The following is a 22,713-nucleotide window of genomic DNA, read 5'->3' as shown; positions in this document are numbered from 1 at the left end:
CACACTGCCAACAACATGGATGCCCAGGTACCAGAGAGGTTATGCAGTGTGTTCCCCTGCCTCCAGACTAAAAATACATCTATCCCTCCATTCTTGCTTCCATTTGGATGTTTTTAAAGCTCCCCTGAGGAATGACCCACCCTGTGTGCACTAACATTCCCTTTTTTATCTGCCTTGTATACATACACGGTGTTTCTGGGCCACCAGAGGGGTGTGTGTATAGAGCCTGTGCATGTAAAACACAGGCCATTCTTGTGAGGGCCTTTCTTCTTGGACTTCACACGGAGAGGAAGGAGGGGGACGTGGTGGGGGGCCGGCAGGGAGCCCAAGTACAGGCCGCACGTGGGTGCACCCAGGCACTGAGCATGCTCCCTCATACACGTGTGCCTCTTGTGACCCCAGCCCCCATCCCTGCAGCAGCAAAAGGCCAGTGCCTTCTGCTTTTGGGGAGAAGGCAGAGGTGCCCAGGGCCAGGCCTGGGGGCTAGGTCAGTAACAGGGCAGGGGTTGCGGGGAGTCCTTGGGCATGCCCGAGTGGGTCGATTTATCCTAGCGGTGCCAGAGCAGCAGTGACTTGTAGGTGGGCAGACTCCTTCCCTAGGGAAGACAAGTAATGCTTATGAGTCACACCACCCGAAATACTTGCAAAGCTGCCTCCATCGCCTTTCGCTGCAGCCCAGATTGACAAGTTTGTTTGAAATCGCGATCCACGGGATATTTTTATAATCGCACCTTTAAAAAAAATTAGATTTTTCCTCCCCCCACAGCCAGCAGCTCAGCTGGTGGGGCTTGTGCAAGCAGATAACTCGCGGGTGTGTGTTTGCGGGGAGGGGGAAGCACCACCTGCAGTCCCTGTGGTGCACACTCCAAGGAGTCCATGGGCTTCGAGCTCCAACGGGAGAGGGGCACAGGAGAAGTGACCTGGCAGCCCGTACCGGGAGCGCAGCCCACGTGCGGTGACCGCAGGTTCACCCCCCCCCCCCGATCGACCCCCAGCTATGGAATTTCATTTATTAAATGTCGAGGCGGCTGCTGGCAGTCCTGCCGCTTAGTTGTCTTTGTTTCTCCGCTGTGTGGGCGCGTCTGGAGCACGTGGCAGCCAGAGCGCTCAGACCAGAGGGAAAGCGACTTGGGTTTAGTGTCAATAGCCGCCTGGCAAAAAGAGAACTGGGCTGCCCAAGAAACAGTTGCCTTCGAATCCAGCATGAACCTCCCCTTCCTTGGGCTCCGGGGTTTTGCAGAGAAAGAATGATTCCGCTGCCCCCACCCATCTCCTAGTTGGCCCTGGCATGGACACACTGTCCAAACTTTTATTCCTGAACCCCCAGCCTCGTCACAGCCAAGCTTCTAGGCTTGAAGTTGCGGATAAAAGGGTTTTGGATTTCCCGATGGAGATGTCATCGCCCCAGGAAGCGGGACAGCTAAAGTGGAACCACACACAAGACTAAAAACAATTTAATGAGATGTGCAGGCATTCTCCAGGCCGCTCCTCGATGCCCCTCCTTCGCTTTAGCCCTTCCCAACTCCGGCTGCCGCCACGACACTCTGCTGACCCCTGGTGGTGGAGGCGGGCAGTGGTTCCGTGCTGCCGAGACGCCAGCCGGCTCCTCCCAGGCTGGAGAAAGGGGCGAGGCAGTCCGCTCCTCCCTCATCCTTTCCCGCCGGGGCCTGGCACCACAGGGTGTGGAGGAGGCAGGAGAAGACCACACAAAGAAACCTGAGAGAGGCGTGGGAATTTTCAAGCTTTTTCTGGCACCTCCCACACAAACACTTCTTGAATTGTTGTTCTCAGTAGGGCTGATGTGGAATCCCTTTTTCCTGCCTTGTTTTAAGGTGGGCTCAAGAAGGCACTGGTTGTACCACCTGTCTCAGTCAGTGTCTGGTTGTACCACCTGTCTCAGTTCGCCTGGTTGTGGGAGGGAGATGCCCGTTTCCAGAGCAGTTATTATCCTTAGCTCACCCCAGGAGGTAGTATCCACTCTGTTTTTAGAGGTGAGTGGACTGAGAAATAGAAGATGTAGGAACATTTGCTTAAGGTCCAGCAATTAGGAAGAAGGTATTCAAACTCAGGTTTCTGACATCATAGTTCATCTTCCCTCCAGGGGCTGGGCCAAGCCTCTGGATTCTTCCAGCCCTTGCAACTGGCAGCTCCAAAGGCCAAATCCACTTTTACCACACCCTCTGCAGGGACCGTTCTGGAAGGACCTCTGCCCTGGGTCATCCAGGAAGGAAGCGGTCTGGAATCAGTAACTTCCTTTACTGAGAGGTCCACATGAGAGTAGAGGTGGGGAATTACCACCTGCTGCTTTCTCTGCCCAACCTCACTCTGGTTCTTGCTGAGCAATCCTTTTTCCAACGTCATGTGTGGAATACGTGTTCATTTCTAAGAGGGTAGGGAAGATCTTGAGAAATATTTCAGGTGCCAGACCCCAGGCTTCTCCAATGTCCCTGGTACTGATTCCCTGCATCTTTCTCAGGGGTCCTGCATCAGTCACTCTCGCCAGGGAATGTGGATCCCTTCTCAAGTGCCCTGGGACCCAAGCTTGATTCGAACCTCTCTCCGGTTCCCAAACGCAAACGCTAGTGTGGCCTGTCCCCCTCCCCCTCGAGCAAAAGGCAAAATGCCACGGAAAGAGGCGTGCTCCAACCCACCTGGCGTCAGGGGAGTGCCTCTGTTTCGGCCAGGCCCGACTCCCTGCCTATACTCTTAGAGAATCAGGAGACAGTGCGAGACCCTCTCTGGTCACCCGCCACTATCGGCTCCACGAGAAGGACTACAAGCCCCATGATGCCGCGGAGCCGAGCTATAACAAGCTCTGCCCCGAGCACCCAGGTCCCCTCCTCTCTCCCTCTCGTCCCTGCATCCCTTGCCGGCCGCTCGGGCTGAGCGCCGGGCTATGCGGCTGCGGGGAGCCGGAGGCTGCGGGCGCACGTCCCTGCGGCGGCGGCGGCGGCGTCTTCGGGGCCCGCGCCCCGAGCGCCCCCGCTGCGGGCGCCTGCTCCCTCCGCGGAGCCGAGTCTTTGTGTGCGGGGGTGTGGGAGGCGACGCGCGAGTCCGCGCCGCGCCGCCGAGTGCCCGCTCCCTCCCAGGGCGGGTGGGGGCCTCTCCTCGCCGCCAGTCGCCGCCGCCGCCCCGCGAGGACGCCGGCCGCCCGCGCCGCCCGCACAGCGCTGGGCGCGTCGCCCCCGCCCGCCGCCGCCGCCGCCGCCGCCGCCGCCGCCGCCGCTGCTGCCGCTCGCACATGCCCGAGCATCAGCCCTGCGAGCAGGCAGCGCCGGCCGCCCGCCCAGCGGCCCCGGGCCCGGACTCCGGCGCCGTCCCTTCACCCGGGCTGGGCGCCGCGGCCCCGGCATGAGGAGCGGGCGATGATCCCTGCCAACGCCTCCACCAGGAAGGGGCCCGAGGGCAAGTACCCGCTGCACTACCTCGTGTGGCACAACCGCCACCGTGAGCTGGAGAAGGAGGTCCGCGCGGGCCAGGTAGGAGCGCTGTCGGGGTGTCGTGGGGACCCCACGACCCGGCCCGCGCGTCAGACGTGGGGAGGGGGCGCGGCGCCAGCTGTCCCGCCTCTCCGGCGAGTTTGCAGCTCTTCTTTGTTTGCAGCCGCGGCTTTTGTGCTTGTTGACCAGGAGAGGGTGATGGTAGCGGCCCTCGCCCGCTCCCCTCCTGCTGGGACAGGAGGCCCACACGAGTTCCGGGCCCTCCCAAATTGGGGTAGGGGACACTATGCCCCTCCTTCGTCGGGGCAGTGAGGGCTGGGGGGAGGGACTGCCGGCTCTGTATTCCATGTGGTGAAAGAGTCACCCCAGCTCGCGTGAGCCGCGACACCTCCGCGTGAGTGGGGGAAGGTGGGAAACGCCTGAGTGGGGTAGGGGCTACAGGTCAGGGAATAGGCTGTGTGACACTCAGGGCATCCCAGCCCCACCCAGGGCCCTCTTCCTTCCTGGCGAGCGCTTTCTCTGTTCGCTCAGATTTGGCAGAGCCCTTGGGTCCCTTAGACCCTAGCTAAGACTCGAATGAGAGTGGAGAAAGACCCTCCTGGGGAGGCCTCAAAGAACCTTGTACTGGTGCTGAAAAGCGCTCTCCTTCCCTCTGGTGCTGGGGCCTGCTTTCTAGGCGCTGAGAAACCTAGGGGGCACTGGTCCCAGGAGACCTTGAGGTTCTGCCCAGAGAATAGACGCCTTGGTTCTTGTTGGTTAGTGTGGACCAATGGGTCAGGCAGCTTTGAGCGGTGTAGTGGCCTCCGGCCTCCAGGAAGACAGGTGCAAGAGTGGGGTCTCCTGATCATTTGGGGGTGGGTACCAGGGTTTGAACCAGGAGCGCTTAACCAGTGAGCTACATCTCCAGACCTTTTTAAATATGTTTTATTTAGAAACAGGGTCTAAGTTGCTTAGGGCCTTGCCAAGTTGCTATGGCTGGCTTTGAACTCTATCCTCCTGCCTCTAACCTCCCAAGCTGCTAGGATTACATTAGTGCACCACTGTGCCTAGTTTCCTGGCCATTCTTTAGGACAAAGGCAGGAATGGGTCCCAGATAGTCCCCAATTCTTTCTTTAGCACTTAGGCCACGGGTAGGGACTTGTGGTGCAGAAGACCCACCCCAGGATGGACAGCAGTGACCAGAGCTGGGTCTAGCTTGCCCTGGGTGTTTCAGGTTGAGACCTACAGACTTGGTTGGGTCTGAGACCCTGGGGAATTGGCTGGGAGGAGTTAGCTCAGGAGTTACTCATAGTGTGGATATACCTTCTGAAGGCCACTTCTTGAGTCATGGAAGTTCAGTATGAGGAGCTGTCCAATTCCCAAGGAAAGAGTTGAGAATAGGACATCAGACTGTGAGCTAGGGAGGGTCAGGCTATCTCTGAAGTTCACCCCTGAACCCCCAGGCCAGTGCAGCATCCAACTGCTATTCCCAGTAAATAGTAGGGTAACCTGGGTCTGCAAACCTCTGGGCTGGGCTAGGTGTTCACTTCCTTCCTTCTTTCATTTATTAATTTGGTATTGGGAATTGAACCCAGGGGCACTTAACCACTGAGCTACATCCCAGACCTTTTAATTTTTATTTTGAGACAGGGTCTGGCTAAATTGCTTAGGGCCTCACTAAATTGCTTGCTTTAACCTTGTAATTCTGCCTCAGTCTCTCGAGCCACTGGGATTATAGGTGTGCCCCACTGCACCTGGCTGTTTTCTTTCTACCTATACTTACACTAGATGTCCCAAGTTGTCCCTCAGCGTGGGTGGTTTATCCATTTTGTGGTTTTCAGCCACAAGAGGCCTGGTAGAGAGAGGTCAGAGCAACCTGGGCAAACAAGGATGAACAAATAAGGCAGCAGTGCCCGCCTTCAAGGAGCCTGGGTTCTGGGGAGTCATGTGTGGACAAGGATTACAGTGCAAGGTGCAGGGTGCTCAAACACAGCCTCGCCAGTCCGCTGGCTCTTCTTTGCTTTTCTCCCGAGAGCAAAAGAAGACAAGCCTCTGACAAGTTATAACTGGAGGGATTTAAATATGATCTGAGAGGAATTTTCTGGAGGTCCAAGGATTATTAGACTGAAGGCTAGAGAATGAATCTCTAGAATGTCTCAATTCCAGTTTCTTGCCCTGGGCACGTGAGTGGTCCTTTTCCTGCAGACTGGAGGGAGGCAGAATGCCCTGGAAGAAAGGACCTTTTCACCTAGGCCTCTTTGTTGACAGTTCTGAAGTCAGCAGCCATCTTCCTAGGGAGGCTGGGCAAGGAGCACAAGCTGCTGTAGGGAGAGGTGGCTTGGGGTTACTGAGTGTATTCCACTTCCCCTCTCTCAGGCTGTCATAGAAACCAGGTACCAGGTTCACCCTATCCCCTCCCAGATGAGTTAACATCTCCTTAACAGACAGACATCACCTGCCCTGCCTCAATCCAGGCCAGGGGAATATGGAGCAGAGTTTAGGTTAATCCTTGTTCAACAACAGAGAAGCCAGGGGGGCATCATGCAGCCTGGGTGGGAGAGCCCCTGACTACACCCCAATTCTAGAACTGACCAGAGTGATGCTTGCATCCAAACGTGCACTGTTTTGTCTTCAGGGCACCAGGCTCTGTTTTCTCCAGGGGACGGACCTGGGGTGAGCCACCTGACAACATGATGAAACTCCTGTAGACTCTTGGCATCCCAGCTGGGGGTCCCTGACCTCTGTTCCTCTGTGGGGCCAGCCACTACAGGAAACAGCCAGCTTTCCTCAAGCACTTGGCTGCTGGGTTTCCCTGCTTCGCTTGGCATGGCTGCCTCTTTCTCACTCCAAGAAAGCCCTGCAGAGGCCCTCCTGTGGGCAAGCTTGGCAGTGTGGGCTGGTTGAGGAGGGGAGAGCATTGGCAGCCTTCAGAGCAGGTTCATGAACTTTGCTCAGCCCCGGGGTAGCTCTTCTGGGAGTGGTAGGCAGGTTGGAGATGCTGGGGTAAAGGGAAAGGGCCTAGTTGGCACCCTGCAGTTGTTGCTGGGTACCCTGCCAGGTTAGGAGGGATAGTTGATTGTAGTCAGAGAATGTGCCAGTTCCTGCTTGCCTGACACAGCTCTGAGGTTGGCACAGCCAGCTGGGCACAGTCCTGGTTCTGGAGTCATGAGTCCCCAGTGTTCCTTGGGGGTGAGGGAGTAGGGGTTAGACTGCACAGCTCCCTGTGGGAGGTGATGTGCAGGGAGGGCCTGGAGAGCAGGATTCTTCTGGCAACAGGGACTGACTGTGGTCCCAGTGAAACATTTTCTTCTTCCTGGAACTGCCTCTGCTACAGTACTTCCTGCTCATCCTTCTCACCTAGGGGCAGGCTAGATGATGCGGGGGTGGGTGCTGAATGCTCAGACATTGCCTTACTAAAGGTATTGGTTGTGTCCAGGACCTTAGGGAGCATCTGCAACCCCTCTTTGCCCTAAAGTGGGCAATCCTGGGTGTGGGGTATCACCACAACTGGTGAGCTAGGATGTTCAGGAGAAGGAGCCACAAACCCCAGAAACCAAAAATCAATGTGTTCTGGGATGAGAGGGGCAGCTGCACAGGGAGGGAAGAGCTGGAGGGTCAGCACTGACTTCAGCTGCCCAGAGCCTCCTATACACCCCGGGGAAGCACCCTGCTTGCTCTGCACACCGCTCTTTGAGAGAGCCTAGACATGCCTGTCCCTAATCCTATGTCTAGTGGTAGAGCTCAGAAGCAATAGCCAAATCAAACACCAGCTACCTTCCCTCAGGCTGGGAAGGGAACAGAGGCTGAGCAGGCTCCACACATACTCTGGGCTGGTTTTCTCCAGCAACCAGGCTTACTCTATACATTTGGTGTGTGCTTTTAAGATTTCACTTGACAAAAGGATTTTGCCAATGCTAAAGGAGTTTGAAAAATATCCTGCTAGTACATGTGGGTGTAAGGGGTGTTTAGTACAGATATGCTGGCAGTGAACACGTGTGTTGTGTTGTACATGAATAGACTTTTGCAGAGCCAGAGGGCAGCTGGGCACTCATGTGCTTGTACATTTAGGGGTGTACAGGTACTGTGTGTGGAGGCAGAAGTATGTAGGAGTGTGTTTCCTTATGGTACTTATGCACACTAGGTGTCGTATGTGCATGAGTGCTCCTGAGTGGAGGCAGGGAGGCTCTCTGTCCGGGAAGCCACAGCCCCAAGCTCCAAAGAGACCACCTTTGACTCCAACTGAGGTCTGTTAGGGGGAGGAGTTTCCATTCTCTTGGTGGGGAGGGCTGGGTGCTGGGTTTCATGAGAAAACTTTTTATTCCAGAAATTAAATTGTTATAGGCCTTTGCAGAGGAGATTAATTCTTGACCTGGACCTAGGGCAAGGTACCACTTGCATTGCAGGCCCTGCTCGGGGCAGGTGGGGAGAGCTGTTTTGGAGCCTGACTGGATGCATGGGGGGTCCACATTGACCCTGTAAACAGTGGTGCCCTGGGGATGCACCTCTGAAGAGTGAGGTATGCTGAGACCAACCTGGCAGGCTACACCAACCTCTCCCTGTGTCCTGGAGCTGAGGCACTTAAGGGGGAGGGTGTGAAGCATCTGGGGCCCTGGGACTGGGCAGGGTGCCCTGCCAGCTCCCTGGGGCCTTGTTAGCAGCAGCAGTAGCATCTGGGGCAGGGCTGGGCTGGGGGAGGCCCTTGTAGATCAACTCTAGTGCCACGGGAAGGCCACCTCCTGATTTCCCTGGCCAGTAGGGGTTTGTGGATCCTCCATCATTCTCATCTGAGGGCTCAGGACCCTACCAAGGTCTGGACTTGGGGTGGGGGGATCCAGCCCACTCCAGGACAGGCAAAGAGCTCCCTTCTCTGTGAGGAGTTGCTACAGAGGAGCTGCAGGGGGCGTCACTCACATCTCCAAGTCATAACTTAGGTTGAGACACCTGTTTTTCCAGCTCCCAGTGTATTTTAAAGTGAAGAAATGCCAACACAAGGTTACAAAAATGATATAATTTAAATTATTTAAAATGTCTTATTTTTAACAAAGACGTCTGTATTCACATTCTAAAATATTTAGCTGTTGCTAGAAGGCTTCTAATGAGAAGCAGCCTTCCTTACTCCACAGGTCCCCATCTACCAGTCTCATTCCCCAGAGGCAACCACTTTGAACTCTGGGCTCTTCTGTTTTTTTTACCTCTGTAATTATAAACAATATGTGTGTACAATTCTCCCTTGGTTTATCTCCTTTACACCTTATTACCTTCCTCTGCTTGTGCCCCCTCAATATAGTCAACTATGAATTTAACACATTTATTAAGCACCAGTTCCACCAGGTGTGGTAGTGTATGCCTGTAAACCCAGTGGCTTGGGAGGCTGAGGCAGGAGGATCACAAGTTCAAAGCCGGCCTCAGCAACTTGGTGAGAACTTGTCTCAAAATTAAAAATTAAAAAGACTGAGAATGGACTCAGATATATCTCAGTTGATAGAGTGCTTGCCTTGCATAAGGCCCTGCACCACAAAATCCCTAGCACCACAAAAAAAAGAAAGAAAAAAGAAAAAAAGTAAAAAAAAAGGGCTGGGCTCAGTCAGTGGTTAAGTACCACTGGGTTCAATCCCTGGTAGAAAAAAAAACACCAGTTACTCGTTGGGTGCTGTCTAGGGGCTGGGAAGCTCACAGTGAACAAAACAGCACCCCTTCCTTTCATTCTAAGTGAGGGAGAAAATGCAGAAGTAAATAAGCATGGGATGTTGGCAGAAAACTAGAACAGGATAAGAGACAATGGATAGATAAGTAGCAACTGTCATCTCTGATGGGTTTTCAGGGCAAACTAATCTAAGGAGGTGACATTTGGGCAACAACCTGAAGTGTGTGAGAGAGCTCGTCCTGTTTGTGGTGCCATAGCAGAATACCTAATGAGCTGGGGGTATAACTCAGGAGTTCAGCATTGCCTCTTACGCATTAGGCCCTGGGTTCTAACCCCAGCACCAGCAAAACAAAGCAATTCTCCCACATAGTTGAGATCTAGTATATTACAAGGAAAAGAGATTTGGCTTATGATGCTGGTGACTGAAAAGTTCCAACAGCATGGTGCCAGCATCTGACCCAGGTCCCCAGCTATGTCACAGCATAGTGGGTGAGCATGGCATGCATGGAAGGAACACACATGGGAGAAAAAGTAGAAATGAGGGAGCCAAGAAAGCCAGAAAGGTGTTGGGCACAGTGGTGCATGCCTATAATCTCAGCTAATCTAATCCTAGGTAATCTGGAGACTGAGGAAGGAGGATGCCAAATTCAAGGACAGCCTCTTCAATTTAGCCAGACTGTCTCAAAATGAAAAATGAAAAGGGCTGAGGATGTAGCTCAGTGGTAGAGCACCCCTGGGTTCAATCCCCAGTACTTAAAAAATAAATAAATAAATAAATAAAAAGAGGCAGAAAGCTAAACTCACTTTATAACAACCCGTTCTCGTGGGAACTAATTCAGCCCCTCAAGATCTGATCTGCCCTTATGAGAGGGTATTAATTCTTCCCCAGGATGGAGTCCCCATGACCTAATCACTTCCCATTATGCCCCTTAAAAATCCACCCTCAGCATTGCCACACTGAGACCAAGCTTCAAGCTTCTAGTATGTGAACCTTTGGAAGACAGCACTAAGGTGTGCAGGAGACTGTTCCAGGGAATGCTAGTGGCAGGAGTGAGGGGCAGCGGGAGTGAGGGGCAGCAGGAGAGTAAATGAGTTTCAAGAGAAATCTGGGGCTGTTGGATTCTATGCCAAACACAACGGGAAGTTACTGGAAGGATTTGCGCTCAAGTGCCTCAGGACTTGAGTGACGTTTTATAGGATAACTTTAGCTACCATGGGTGATGGGGAGATTAGGATGGTAAAGAGACCAGTGAGGGGGCTATGAGGCTGTCTCTTGAGAGCCATGGTGGCTGCTAGCATCATGGTAACTTGACAGTGATGTAACTGAGAGGTCTCTAGATCTATTTTGAAGGTAGAGCCCACGGGTTCTGTTGATGGATTAAATGTGGAAGGTGAAGGAAACAGAAGACATGAAGACAGTTGCCATGGTGTTTTGGAGGAACTGGGGATGTAGCTTGGTGGGAGAACATGTGCTTAGTGTTTTTTAAACTGAAGATGATACGAGTTGAGGTACTATGGAGGGGCAGACGCAGCTATCCAGAAATGAAGAAGGTTAGGGAAGGTGAAAAAAGACCCTTCTGGAGTGAAGAAGGCAAGAGAAAGAGCAGGAGAAGTGGGAGGTCTGGATGTTTCATTTCAATTTGTGAATTCAATGATCTTTTCTTATTTTTCTAAGGTGCAAATTACTGTTTTCTAGCTGGGCATGGTGGCACATGCTAATCCCAGGGACTAGGGGGGCTAAAGCAGGAAGATCCCAAGTTCCAGGCCAGCCTTAGCAACACAGTGATGCTCTGTCTCAAAAGAAAAAATAAAAAGAGCTGAGGATGTAGCTCAAGTGGTAGAGCACCCCTGGGTTCATTTCCCAGTAGCACACACACACAAATAAATAATTGTTTTCCCCTACAAAAGTTTTTTTCACTCCCAACATTGACGGTGTTCCCTCTGTTTTTAGCGTCTACTTGTATGTTTGGTTGATTTCATGGTGGAAGCTTTCCTCAAGTGTCAGTTGCTCTTGGCTATTTGGGCATATTTAAGAAAGAGGGTGTACAGCTTACTGATGCATGCGTGCTCCTGTGAGATGATTGGGTGGCAAGCTGACTTGCTCATTGTGGAACCAGCTTTAGTTTCTCCAAAGAAGAATTTTCAGGTTTCCCCACTCTTGGAATTAGCAGGGTTGCGGGTGGTTGCAGTCTGGCTACCAGTAGCTAATAGGGTCCAAAGCAGTGAAGGAAGGGGTTGGGTCTCATTGTCACTGGTTTTCAGCTGCATGTCCACATAGTCTGCTGTAGCCAGTGTCCCTGAGTCCAGTATATCTCATGTTCTGTGGTGAGTAGGGCGTGCCTCACAGCTTTATGAGGTTGGAGAGGGGCCAAGGGGTTCTGAGTTTTAACCAGCCTCCTGTATTTAGCTCTGCACCTCACCCCCACTGCTTGCCGGTCTGATAACTCTCAGGGGTGTGTGCGGGGGAGGCCTAGCTTGCTATTCCCAGGGCTCCCCTCTGTAACTACCTGGATTTGCCTTCCTTTGCTCCCCTAAGTCAGTTGTGATGTCTCGGCCTCATTCCATGTTCTAAAGATGTGCTGAAATTGCTCATCCCCTGACATCTCTTCTCTTTATTCTTGTGGGTTTAAAATATTTTACTGACATTATTATACTTACAAATTTAACATTTCTGGCACTTTTCATTCCTTTGTATAGATCCAGGTTTCCATCTGGTATAATTTTCTTTCTACCTGAAGAACTCCCTTTAACATTTCTTGCACATCTGGTGATAAATTCCTTTTTTTTTCTTTACCAGGGATTAAACCCAGCGGCACTTAACCACTGAGCCACATTCCCAGCCCTTTATTTTTTTTATTTTGAGACAGAGTCTTACTAAGTTGCTCAGGGCCTTGCTAAGTTGCTGAGGCTGGCTTTGAATTTGTGATCCTCTTGCCTCAGCCTCCCAAACCACTGGGAATACAGGCATGCATCAGTGCACCTGGGCTTGGTAATAAATTCTCTTAGCTTTTGTTTATCTGCAAAAATGTTTATTTCTTCCCCACTTTTGAAGAATATTTTCTCTGGATATAGAATTCTAGGATGGATCATTGCTCCCTGCCCAGCATTTTGAAGGTTTCACTGCATCATCTTCTGGTTTGTGTAGTTTTGATGGAGAAGTTTGTAGTATTTCCCATATTTATTCTTCTATACATAAAAGATTTCATTTCTCTGAATGCTTTTAAGAATTTCTTTTTGTCACTAGTTTTCTGCACTTGATTTTGATAGGCCTTTCTGTATTTTTCTTCATGTTTGTCTTGCTTGGGGTTCACTGAGATTTCTTGGTTCTGCACATTTGTCATTTGTCTCCACAACAAGTTACCTCAAACTGGGTGGGTAAAAACAACAAAATTTTATTCTTTCATAATTTTGGAGGCCAGAGTCCACATTCAAGGTGTTGACAAGGCAGTCCTCCCTACAAAGTCTCTAGGGCGGACAGCTTCCTTGTCTCGTCAAGCTTCTAGTGGCTCCAGGTGTTCCTTGGCTCATCCCTGTGTGACTTTAGTCTTTGCCTCTGACTGCACGTGGCATTCTCCTCTCTCTGTGTAAATAAGTCTTATAAAGACACTTATCACTGGATTTTGGAATCACCAGGATAATACAGGGTGAACTCATCTTGAAATCCTTAACATAATTACATCTACAAAGACCCTTTTCCCAAATATAGTCACATGCAAGGGTCTTGAGGGTCATAATGTGATTTGGACATATCTTTTTAGGGGGCATTATCATTCAAACCACTATAATAGTTTTATCTGGAAAAAAAGTAGGCCATCATTTCTTTAAATTATACTCTTATCCTGTCCCCTAGGACTTCAATCACATATTAGAATTCTTTTTGTGGGGGATACTGGGGATTGAACCCAGGAGCACTCAACCACTAAGCCACATTCCTAGCCCTTTTTATTATTTTATTTACAGATAGGATCTCAATGAGCTGCTTAAGGCCTTGCTAAGTTGCTGAGGCTGACTTTGAACTCTTGATCCTCCTGCCTCAGCCTCCCCAGCTGCTAGGATTACAGGTGTGCACCACCACGCCTAGCTCACACATTAGAATTCTCAGTTGTACCTCATAGATGACTGAGACTCTTAGATGTTTTTTTCAGTACTTTAAAAAAAAAAACCCAACTGTTGGGGCTGGGGAGATACCTCATTGGTAAAGTGCTTACCGTGCAAGCACAAGGCCATGGGTTCGATTCCCAGCACCACAAAAAAAAAAAAAAAAAAAAAAAAAAAAATCCAACTGTGCTTCAGTTTGGATAGTTTTGCTATTTTCAAATTCACTGATTTTGGGGGGTGGGGCAGGGAATCTTAAATACCTACTCTGCTATTAATTAAATCCAGGGAAATTTTCATTTCAAATACTATATTTGTTCTCTCTAGATGGATTATTAGGTTCTTTTTACTGTCTCCTATTTCTCTCCTCATGAGCATCTTGTTCAAATTCTTTAAACTCTTGAGGATATTGAGTCATTATCTTTATCACTTCTGAATGGGCTTCTATTAAATGATTTTCCTTCTGATTATGGGTCACATTTTCCTACTTTGTGGCATAGCTAATCATTTTTAACTTGATGTTGGATGTGGTAAATATCATGATGTTAAGCATCTGGATTTTGTTGTCTTCTTTTAAAGAGTGTTAGACTTTGCTCTGTAGACTAAATTATTTACAAATGAGTTTGATCTTTTGAGACTGTTTTATTTATTTATTTATTTACTTATTTATTTACTTGGGGCACTGTGGATTGAACCCAGGAACACTTTACCACTAAGCTACATCCCCAGTCTTTTCTTTTTTTTTTTTTAATTGTTTTTCAAAAACTTTTTAGAGCATTATATTTATACATAATATCTGTTCTTTTTGACATAATTATACATATAAGGAATTTTATTTCAATCCCCATTCCTCCTCCCCACTTTCTCTCTCCTCTATTCTACTTACCTTCCTTTCACACCTTTATTTATTTATTTATTTTTGGTATTTTTTAAAGATACATAAATGAGATATTACCTTTGGCTCATTTATGTATGTATATAACATGATTCTGTTAGATTCGTTCCCTGTTTCTGTCTCTATCCCTTCCTTTCTCTCTCCCCTCTTACTGATCTCTCTCCACTGATCTTCTCTATATCATTATGATGTCTATTTTTTATTTTGCAGGAAGGTCTCTTTTAAGTTGCTGAGGCTAACCTCAGACTTTCTATTCTCCTGCCTCAGCTTCCTGAGTCACTGGAATTATAGCCATGTGCCACTGTGCTTGGCTGAGACTGTTTTAATCTGTTATGGGGGTCTAGTGAGCCTTTTCTCTAGGTATAGTTTAGCCCTGCTACTAAACATAACACATCTACCCCAGAAGTGTTCATTTTCTATTGAAAATGCTGGGTGATTAACAAAGAATCTCTATTCTAGCAGGTTGGAGTTTTGAATGTCTCTTCCTGTGAGGTCTGAGAATTCAAATCATTGCTTTTTTTGCACAGGCTCATTTTAGTTTTACTGGACACATGTGAACTTTAGTATTCAGCAAAGAGTCAAAGGGACTCCTGTGCAGAGGAGGTTTTTTGTTTTGTCAAGGTCCACTCCTTTCTACAACTCTGCCTTGAAGCTTCTGGCTATCTCGATCTCCCTGAACTCCTGTCTCCTCAACTCAGTTGAGACCACCAAACTCTGCTGGAGATTCCCCTCTCTGAACCATAATCTGGATTGTTCCCTGCGGCAGAAATCCAAGGAAATCACAGGGCTCACTTTGTTTCTCTTAACTCAGGGATTCTAGTACTAGACTACCTGTTGCCTGTCCGGAAAACAATAATTCCAAACACATATGCATAGACACTTCTCTCCCCCACCCCAGAAATTGAACCCAGGGCCTTGCCCTTGCTAGACAAGTTCTCTACCACTGAGCTGTATCCCCAACCCCTTTTATTTTTGAGACAGGGTTTTACTAAGTCGCCCAGGCTGATCTTGAACCTGTGATCCTCCTACCTTTGGCCTCCTGAGTAGCTGGGATTATAGGCCTGCCCCACTGTGCCCCACTTTACTTAATTTATTATGGTTGGAATAGAAACTTTTACTGGCATTTTAATCAGGTTTTGGGAAGAAGAGGGGTTACATGCATATGATCAGTTTATTGTATTGAACTACAAGTCCTAGACTCCAAAGATATATTTTAATCTATGTTTAAGAAACATATGCTTTTTACACACAAAAATCTCATGCGAGCCGGGCATGGTAGCACGCACACGTATAATCCCAGTGGCTCAGGAGGCTGAGGCAGGAGGATCGAGAGATCAAAGCCAGCCTTGGCAAAAGCAAGGCACTAAGCAACTCAGTGAGACCTTGTTTCTAAATAAAATACAAAATAGGACTGGGGATGTGGCTCAGTGGTCGAGTGCCCCTGAGTTCAATCCTCCCTACCACTCCCACCAAAACAAAACAAAACAAAAACCCTCATGCAGTGTAACCATGTTATTCACAAAAGAATGATTTATGCACAATGTTAATACATAGTGTCCCACAGGCACAGAACATGGCTTTGAAATTGTACTATGAATATGTCTTCATGACTATCAATATATTACTGTACCTGTTTGTAAACTTTCACTCAGTGATATTAGTAATATAAACTAAAGGTGTGGTCTGGGATCCCTGGATGGGTTCTGCCTTAGGGGCCCTCCTTGGATGATAGCCTTTCTGGACCACCCTTCCTTCTCTGGCTTATTCTAGGCTTACTCTTCACAGGCAGCGCACTCAACTTAGAGAAGGAAACCCAGCGAGGGGTGAAGGTGGAGAGGAAGGGAGGAAAGCCCTCCCTCTCCCTTTCCTCACTTTCTACCCTGTCTCTTAAGCCTCTCTCCATTCATTTGGCACCAAGCTCATCATGTCAGTCTTTCCCATGGCCTTGTGAGGTGGCCAAGGTGGCACAGCCAGAGGGTCACTCCTGCTTAGGAGCTGCTGGACTCAGGTCAGCTGCTTTAGAAGTGACCAAGGCTACACTTCAACATCTTCTTCAGGTGGACATTGAGCAGCTGGATCCCCGTGGTCGGACTCCCCTGCACCTGGCCACTACACTGGGGCACCTGGAGTGTGCCCGTGTGCTCCTGGCGCACGGCGCAGACGTGGGCAGGGAGAATCGCAGCGGCTGGACAGGTAGGTACCCCTGCCCACCCCACTGCACAGCCAGGGTCTCCCCTGCATCAGGTACTCACCTCAGGTTGACTAACAGGTCCTGCTCTGCAACACTGCCTTTCCTTTCCAGTGCTTCAGGAAGCCGTGAGTACCCGGGACCTGGAGCTGGTGCAGCTGGTGCTGCGGTACCGCGACTACCAGCGGGTGGTAAAGCGATTGGCAGGCATCCCTGTGCTCCTGGAGAAGCTGCGCAAAGTAAGGCCTAGACTCCCAGCTCCCTACCAGAGCCCTTGCACCCCGTTTGCAGGGCCATCTTATCCACTCTTTTTCATCCTCTAGGCCCAGGATTTCTACGTGGAGATGAAATGGGAGTTCACTAGCTGGGGTAAGAGGGGCTGAACGGGCCCTGTCTGACCTTGGGGCTTTTGCACTTGCTGTCTGCTTACCTGGAGCATTGTCCCATAGCTTTTCATGGGGCTCCTTCTCACCCTTTAGCTCCCAGATCAATGCTGCCACCTCAGCTAGGTCTTTCCAGACTACTCCACACAGTCTTGCTTCCACTATTATTTCTTTCATTCTGTTGATTTGCTCATTTGTTTATTACTTGTCGCCCCTTGCTAGAAGGTAAGCTCTGAGAGGGCAGGAGTCCTCTCTTATTCAATGTTGTATTCCCAGTGACTGGAATAATGCCTAATGTAGTAGGTATTCAATAAATATTTGTTGAAAGAATGAATGAGAGGTTGAATGAATGAATGAACACACAGTGGCTACTAGAGACTTAGTGGTGACTGAGACACGCCTGTCCCCAACCTCAGGTTGCTCGTATATGAAGTGTGGTTTACATTTTTTGGGGAGGGTTGTGGTTGGAGGAAGGGCTGCCCTCCCACCAGTTCCCTCTCCCTTTCCTGGACATACCAATGACCCCCAACTCTTATGCCCTGAGCTGGCCCAGGCTGTGTGGGCCAGGTAAATTGAAGCCACCTCTGACCTCCACTTCCACCCAGTGCCCCTGGTATCCAAGATCTGCCCTAGTGATACCTACAAAGTGTGGAAGAGCGGGCAGAACTTGAGGGTAGACACCACGCTTCTGGGCTTTGACCACATGACATGGCAGCGAGGGAACCGCAGCTTCGTCTTCAGGGGCCAAGGTCAGGCAGGCAGGAGGTGGGGAAGGGTGGGGAGGACGGAAGGCAGCCCCATGCCACCCTGACCCCTCTGTGCTATCTCATGGCTGGCAGACACGAGTGCTGTGGTCATGGAGATTGATCATGATCGCCGGGTGGTATATACAGAGACTCTGGCGCTGGCTGGGCAGGACCGGGAGCTGCTGCTGGCTGCCGCACAGCCCACAGAGGAGCAGGTGTTGAGCCGGCTCACGGCACCTGTGGTCACCACACAGCTTGATACCAAGAACATCTCCTTTGAGAGGTAAGTGGGCAAGGCCTTGGCCACCTGGAGCCAAAGCTGTGCAGTGCCCACCTCACCTGAACTACTTTACTTCCTCAGGAATAAGACTGGTATCCTGGGCTGGCGCAGTGAGAAGACAGAGATGGTTAATGGATATGAAGCCAAGGTAAGCCTGTAGCTCCTGGCACCAGAGCCAGCCAATTCTCTCGCCTATGGCAGACTGGGCAGGGGTTTCCTAAGAGTGCTTCCCCAGCCTTGGAGTTTGCAGAGGCAATGCTGCAAGGAGGAAGGAGCATTAGACTCACAGTCACCGGATTAGAGTGGTATTTACTGAGCCACTTTGAGGCACTGGTCTGACATTTTATATGGCTGTATGGATATACACACACGTGCACAAGTGCACACACCTACACACTCATTTAATCCCGACCACACCCTTTCAGGCAGGTATTGTTATTATTCCCATTTTACACGTTTCCTGAGTCCTTTCCATAGTATCCCGATTAATCTTTGCAATTCCATGAAGTAGGAATTATTAGCCCATTTTTATGATGAGGAAGTGGAGACTTGGAGTAGTTCAGTGACCTTGTACAGTCTTTGTAACTTACAAATTGCAAAGCTGGAAGTTATAACTGCATTTTATTGTCTCTCCAACTAGAATATGACCTTCATGAGGGCAGGAATTGTGTCTGGCTTGTTCACCACTCCCTGATGCCCACTTTCATGTCTGGCACATAAAGGCTTCTCAAAATATGTTTGTTGAATGAATAAGTGAATGAACAATATCATATATTTATTTACTCAAAGTCCTGGAGATTGGAGCCCTGAGCCCCTCCCAGACACTTTATTACACAGAATATTTAGAATTTCCTTGGATGATGGTTCTAGAGCTGTTTTTGAACCCTTTCCTTTCTGTCCTCAGGTATATGGGGCATCCAATGTAGAGCTCATTACTCGGACTCGGACAGAGCACCTTTCAGAACAGCACAAGGGCAAGGTCAAAGGTAATGGGGCCATGGCAGATGGGAGGAGGTGCTGTGGCACTAGAGGCATCAGTTCCCACTTGAGCACCTCCACTCTTATTCCTGCTGGCAGCCCAGCAAGAGCCAGGATGGTTTACTTAGGAAATAGATTTCAATTTCAGTCCCAAGCCCTGAAGATTGGTACAGCTGCCTAGAATACTACTAGGAAAATTCTAAGGGCTCATTTGGGCTCAGTGAAAGGCATGCTATAATTGATGACTATGGTCTGCACTGCATTTAGGAGGGGAGGGAAATGTTGCACATGCAGGATGTAGCATAGGTAAAATGGGGACTCTGCCATGATTCTGGGTGCCCATTGGTATCACGCCTGATTATTTGAGTATCAGCTAATCTGTTGCAAGTAGAAACACATATACTTGCCACACAGGGGAACAAAATGAAATCATTAATATGGAAGTACCTGAATGGAAACATGTATGGACACCAAAGCTGCTTAACAAAGGGAGGTGTTTTACTGTCCCAGTATCATTGTGCTGGAGACTGGCACTTTTGGAAGTTTCTCCTGGGCCCTAAGCCTACTTTTATTCTAGTTATGCTTGCAGTGGTCCTGACCTCTGCCCATGGAGTCCTCAACCACATTTAGATGAAGGTACCTGAGTATGTGGTATGGGTGGGCAATTTTCCCATCCCAGGAACCAGCCTCCTTTCAAGGTCTTGGGTAGTATACTTCTGATGAAATGCCCACATGTGCAGGGCTACAGTGTCCCCTGAGATTCCACATTTCTTGTAGGCTGTAAGACACCTCTGCAGTCCTTCCTGGGAATTGCTGAGCAGCATGGGGGTCCCCAAAATGGGGTGAGTGTGTGCCAGGGGTTTCACTGTGTGGAAGGGTGTGGATGTGGTTCAGGAGGAGGCTTGGGAGGTGTCCTGCCTAGCATGACCTATGTGGACCTTATTTCCACAATGCCCAAGGCTATGTCAGTTCCACTTTGGCAGCAGGGAGACTGGGGGCTCTGTGGTATCAACTGGCTGGCCTGGCATGAGGGACTGAGAAGAGCTCATGGTTCTTCTTTGTGGTACAGACCCTGATCACTCAAACTCTGAGCCAAGCCAACCCCACTGCCATCACTGCAGAAGAGTACTTCAACCCCAACTTTGAGCTTGGCAACCGGGACATGGGCCGGCCCATGGAACTGACCACCAAGACACAGAAGTGAGAACCCCGCTTCTGGTGGGGAGGGGTGGGCATGGCCAGGGCTTCAGGAGGTGCTGGGAGGTCATGGCTTCCTAAAGCATCCCTCACCCCTTGGGATCTGGGGGGGCAGGTTCAAGGCCAAGCTGTGGCTGTGTGAGGAGCATCCCCTGTCCCTGTGTGAGCAGGTGGCCCCCATCATTGACCTCATGGCTGTCAGCAATGCACTTTTCGCCAAGCTCCGGGACTTCATCACCCTGCGCCTGCCTCCTGGTTTCCCGGTGAAGATTGGTGAGACCCCAGCGACATTTCCCTTAGCCCTTTTGGAGGGGTGGGGTGAGTTTAGATGAGGTCAGAGGAGCTGACCTGAGAGGGGGTAGGTGGTGGCACCTGATGGTTTCCTCATCCTCAGAAATCCCGATCTTCCACATTCTCAACGCCCGCATCACCTTCGGGAACCTCAATGGCTGTGATGAGCCTGTGCCATCGGTGCGAGGCAGCCCCAGCAGTGAGACCCCTTCCCCAGGCAGTGACTCCTCCAGTGTCAGCAGCTCCAGTTCCACAAGTGAGCACTTCCCCCACCCTGGTCTTCCTTTCTGACCTTGGCTTGCTCTCGGTTCCCACCACACCGAGTTATGCTTGGAGGGGTGGGTCCAGACCATGCCTGACCAGCCCCATGCCCTGCAGCCTCGTGCCGTGGTTGTGAGATCTCCCCAGCATTATTCGAGGCCCCAAGAGGCTACAGCGTTCTGGGCGGCCAGCGAGAGGCGGCGACCCGTGATGATGATGATGACCTGCTGCAGTTTGCAATCCAGCAGAGCCTGCTTGAGGCGGGCAGTGAGTATGACCAGGTACGTCCTGCTGCCTCCCCAGGCCACGCGTGTGCAGGGTCGCCCAGCTAACAAGACTCTTCACTCCAGGTCACCATCTGGGAGGCGCTAACCAACAGCAAGCCAGGCACCCACCCCATGTCCTACGAGGGTCGCCGACAGGACAGGTCAGTACCAGCTAGGTCAAAGAGGGCTTGGAGACACTTGTCCTCTCCCCCTACCCCAACAGCCATGCATAGGGTACCCCACTACCCCTGACACAGGGCGATGACACTGGGACCCTGCTAGGCCCAGAGACTGGTGGTTCCTTCAGGAGGGCCCCCACCTGATAATCAAGATGGCGTCTACCCTTTCCTGGCGCTGGCTCCGTGGGCAGTACTCCTGCAGCAGGCGAAGTCGAGGTCTCTGGGCATTCATAACCTCATCAGACTGAATGTCTGGCTGGGATATGCCATCACTGCGTGGAGCCAGGACGGCCATAGCCTCTTGTCCTGAGATCTCCTGCCCGGTTTATGGGCAGGTGCGCCAGAAGCGCTCAACAAATCCTCCCCGCCCTCAGGAGCGCCCCGCCCACGCCGCAGCACCAGCCTGTGCCCCCAGCGCCGGTGCCCAGCCCTCGGTCCAGTCCAGGCCGGGGTTCTGGCGGCCACGTGTTCCAGAGCTACGACGAGCAGCTGAGGCTGGCAATGGAACTGTCGGCGCAGGAGCAAGAGGAGAGGCGGCGGCGAGCGCGCCAGGAGGAGGAGGAGCTGGAGCGTATCCTGAGGCTCTCGCTGACCGAGCAGTAGCGCCCCCTGCCGGAACCCTCGCCCACCCCACATGCTATCCGACCTGGGAGAGAAAATACCCCGGCCGGCGCGCTTGCTGAACTGAGGCTGGAGTCTGAAGTCTGGAGCCACCTCCTCCAGGGTGTAGCAGCGCAGCAGGCACTTGACAGGGAGAGGTTTGACACCGGCGCAGGGTAGCTTTCCAGTCAGAGAGGCAACGGGCACGGCCAGGTCCCCCTGCTTTGCTATGTTCTGGCCCTTAATCCGTTCCTCTGGGCTCCAAACTGTTCAAGGGTGGAGCTAGGCGGTCCTGAAGGGGAGACGACTCCTTAGAGGAGCAATGTCCCCATCCCTTGCTCCTTCTGGCCGGTCCTCCTCCTCTCTGCTCACTGACATTCTCTCCGGGACACTGCCCCTGAAGCCTTTGCATCTCTGCTCTTCACCCTTGGGAGGCAGTGGAGCTCCCTGCGTGCTGTGTCGCTGCTTTGTCCCAGACACAAACCAGCACGTCAAGGGCCCAGCCTTTCCCCCCACCCCGGCATTTCAGCGTCAAGTGCACTTAGCGGGGTGTCCGGCTTCCCCAGCCCCCCACACCCGTCCAGGGTCTCAGGGTGGTCCCAGCTTCGCCTTGGGCAGCACATAGTTGAAGTCCCCATCTCCAAGGCACGGCTCTTTGTGATCAAGGAGTGTGTCCACAGTGGCCCCCTAGCCTGGGTAAGGCCTGACTCCCTCATGGTGCCTTGGAGAGCAGTGGGGCTAGGGGAGGGCACATTGGGCTGGGGGCAAGCATTAGACCTGACACAAAACTGAATACAAAGGGGTCGCCCAGGGCCCTAGCACCACCACCCACCCCTTCCCACCAGCTGCTGCTAGCCCTCTGTGGTTGTGCATCCCTATTGCCCCCATTCAGGGGCTGACTGTAAAACCCTTCATCCAATGGTGCTAACCCCCGGCTCCCCTGCCCCTCCTCACCCACCCAGAGAAGCACAGAGCCCACCAGGGGAAGGGACCCACTGTACACCCTGTCTCTGGTCTCTCTTGGACCGACCTTCTCTGACTCAGCCAGTGAGATTCAGAAGGGACACAAAAAGGGGACAGAAGAATAAAGCAACAAAGAGAAACTGTTACTCCCACTCCCTTCCCTGATGCCAGGGGCACCAGACCGATTCTGAGGCACAAATAAAAGAGGCTTCAAACTGGAGGATTTTCCTACCTGACTTTACTGGGGAGGAATGCCCACAGTGGGTAGAGGTTTGGGTACTGCTGAACCTCAGTATGAGGATGGCTCTGGGTAAGAGGTTCCCTGGTT

General features: G+C 51.2%; 1 protein-coding gene across 3 annotated transcripts; it reads left to right on the top strand.

Annotated features, from left to right (window-relative positions):
- Positions 1 to 2,866: 2,866 nt before the first annotated feature.
- Positions 2,867 to 22,605, top strand: ANKRD13B (ankyrin repeat domain 13B). 3 transcript variants are annotated; one of them, XM_079130850.1, is made up of 15 exons: positions 2,867 to 3,479; positions 16,111 to 16,246; positions 16,356 to 16,480; positions 16,565 to 16,610; positions 17,230 to 17,373; positions 17,518 to 17,653; positions 17,732 to 17,798; positions 18,555 to 18,636; positions 19,406 to 19,470; positions 19,698 to 19,828; positions 19,941 to 20,098; positions 20,220 to 20,372; positions 20,495 to 20,658; positions 20,728 to 20,804; positions 21,197 to 22,605. In XM_079130850.1, the coding sequence occupies exons 1-15, from the start codon at positions 3,366 to 3,368 to the stop codon at positions 21,423 to 21,425; spliced, it is 1,827 nt and encodes a 608-aa protein (XP_078986976.1). In that variant the 5' UTR covers positions 2,867 to 3,365; the 3' UTR covers positions 21,426 to 22,605. The 3 variants fall into 3 exon arrangements, with proteins under 3 accessions (XP_078986976.1, XP_078986977.1, XP_078986975.1); XM_079130851.1 differs by having other exon boundaries at positions 17,464 to 17,653; positions 20,728 to 20,808; positions 21,158 to 22,605; XM_079130849.1 differs by having other exon boundaries at positions 2,869 to 3,479; positions 17,464 to 17,653.
- Positions 22,606 to 22,713: the final 108 nt, after the last annotated feature.

This window comes from Sciurus vulgaris (assembly GCF_902686455.1).
Source record: "Sciurus vulgaris genome assembly, chromosome: 3".
NCBI lineage: Eukaryota > Metazoa > Chordata > Mammalia > Rodentia > Sciuridae > Sciurus > Sciurus vulgaris.
The sequence above is the reverse complement of the archived record's forward strand: the minus strand, read 5'-3'. Positions and strand labels throughout refer to the sequence as shown.

Bases quoted from the DNA above. Each gene is read 5' to 3' on its own strand.
- ANKRD13B (XM_079130851.1), top strand. From the start codon at position 3,366: ATGATCCCTGCCAACGCCTCCACCAGGAAGGGGCCCGAGGGCAAGTAC. The intron at 16,481-16,564 runs GTAAGGCCTAGA...TTCATCCTCTAG, and splicing joins TCCTGGAGAAGCTGCGCAAA to GCCCAGGATTTCTACGTGGA. The intron at 17,654-17,731 runs GTAAGTGGGCAA...TTACTTCCTCAG, and splicing joins AAGAACATCTCCTTTGAGAG to GAATAAGACTGGTATCCTGG.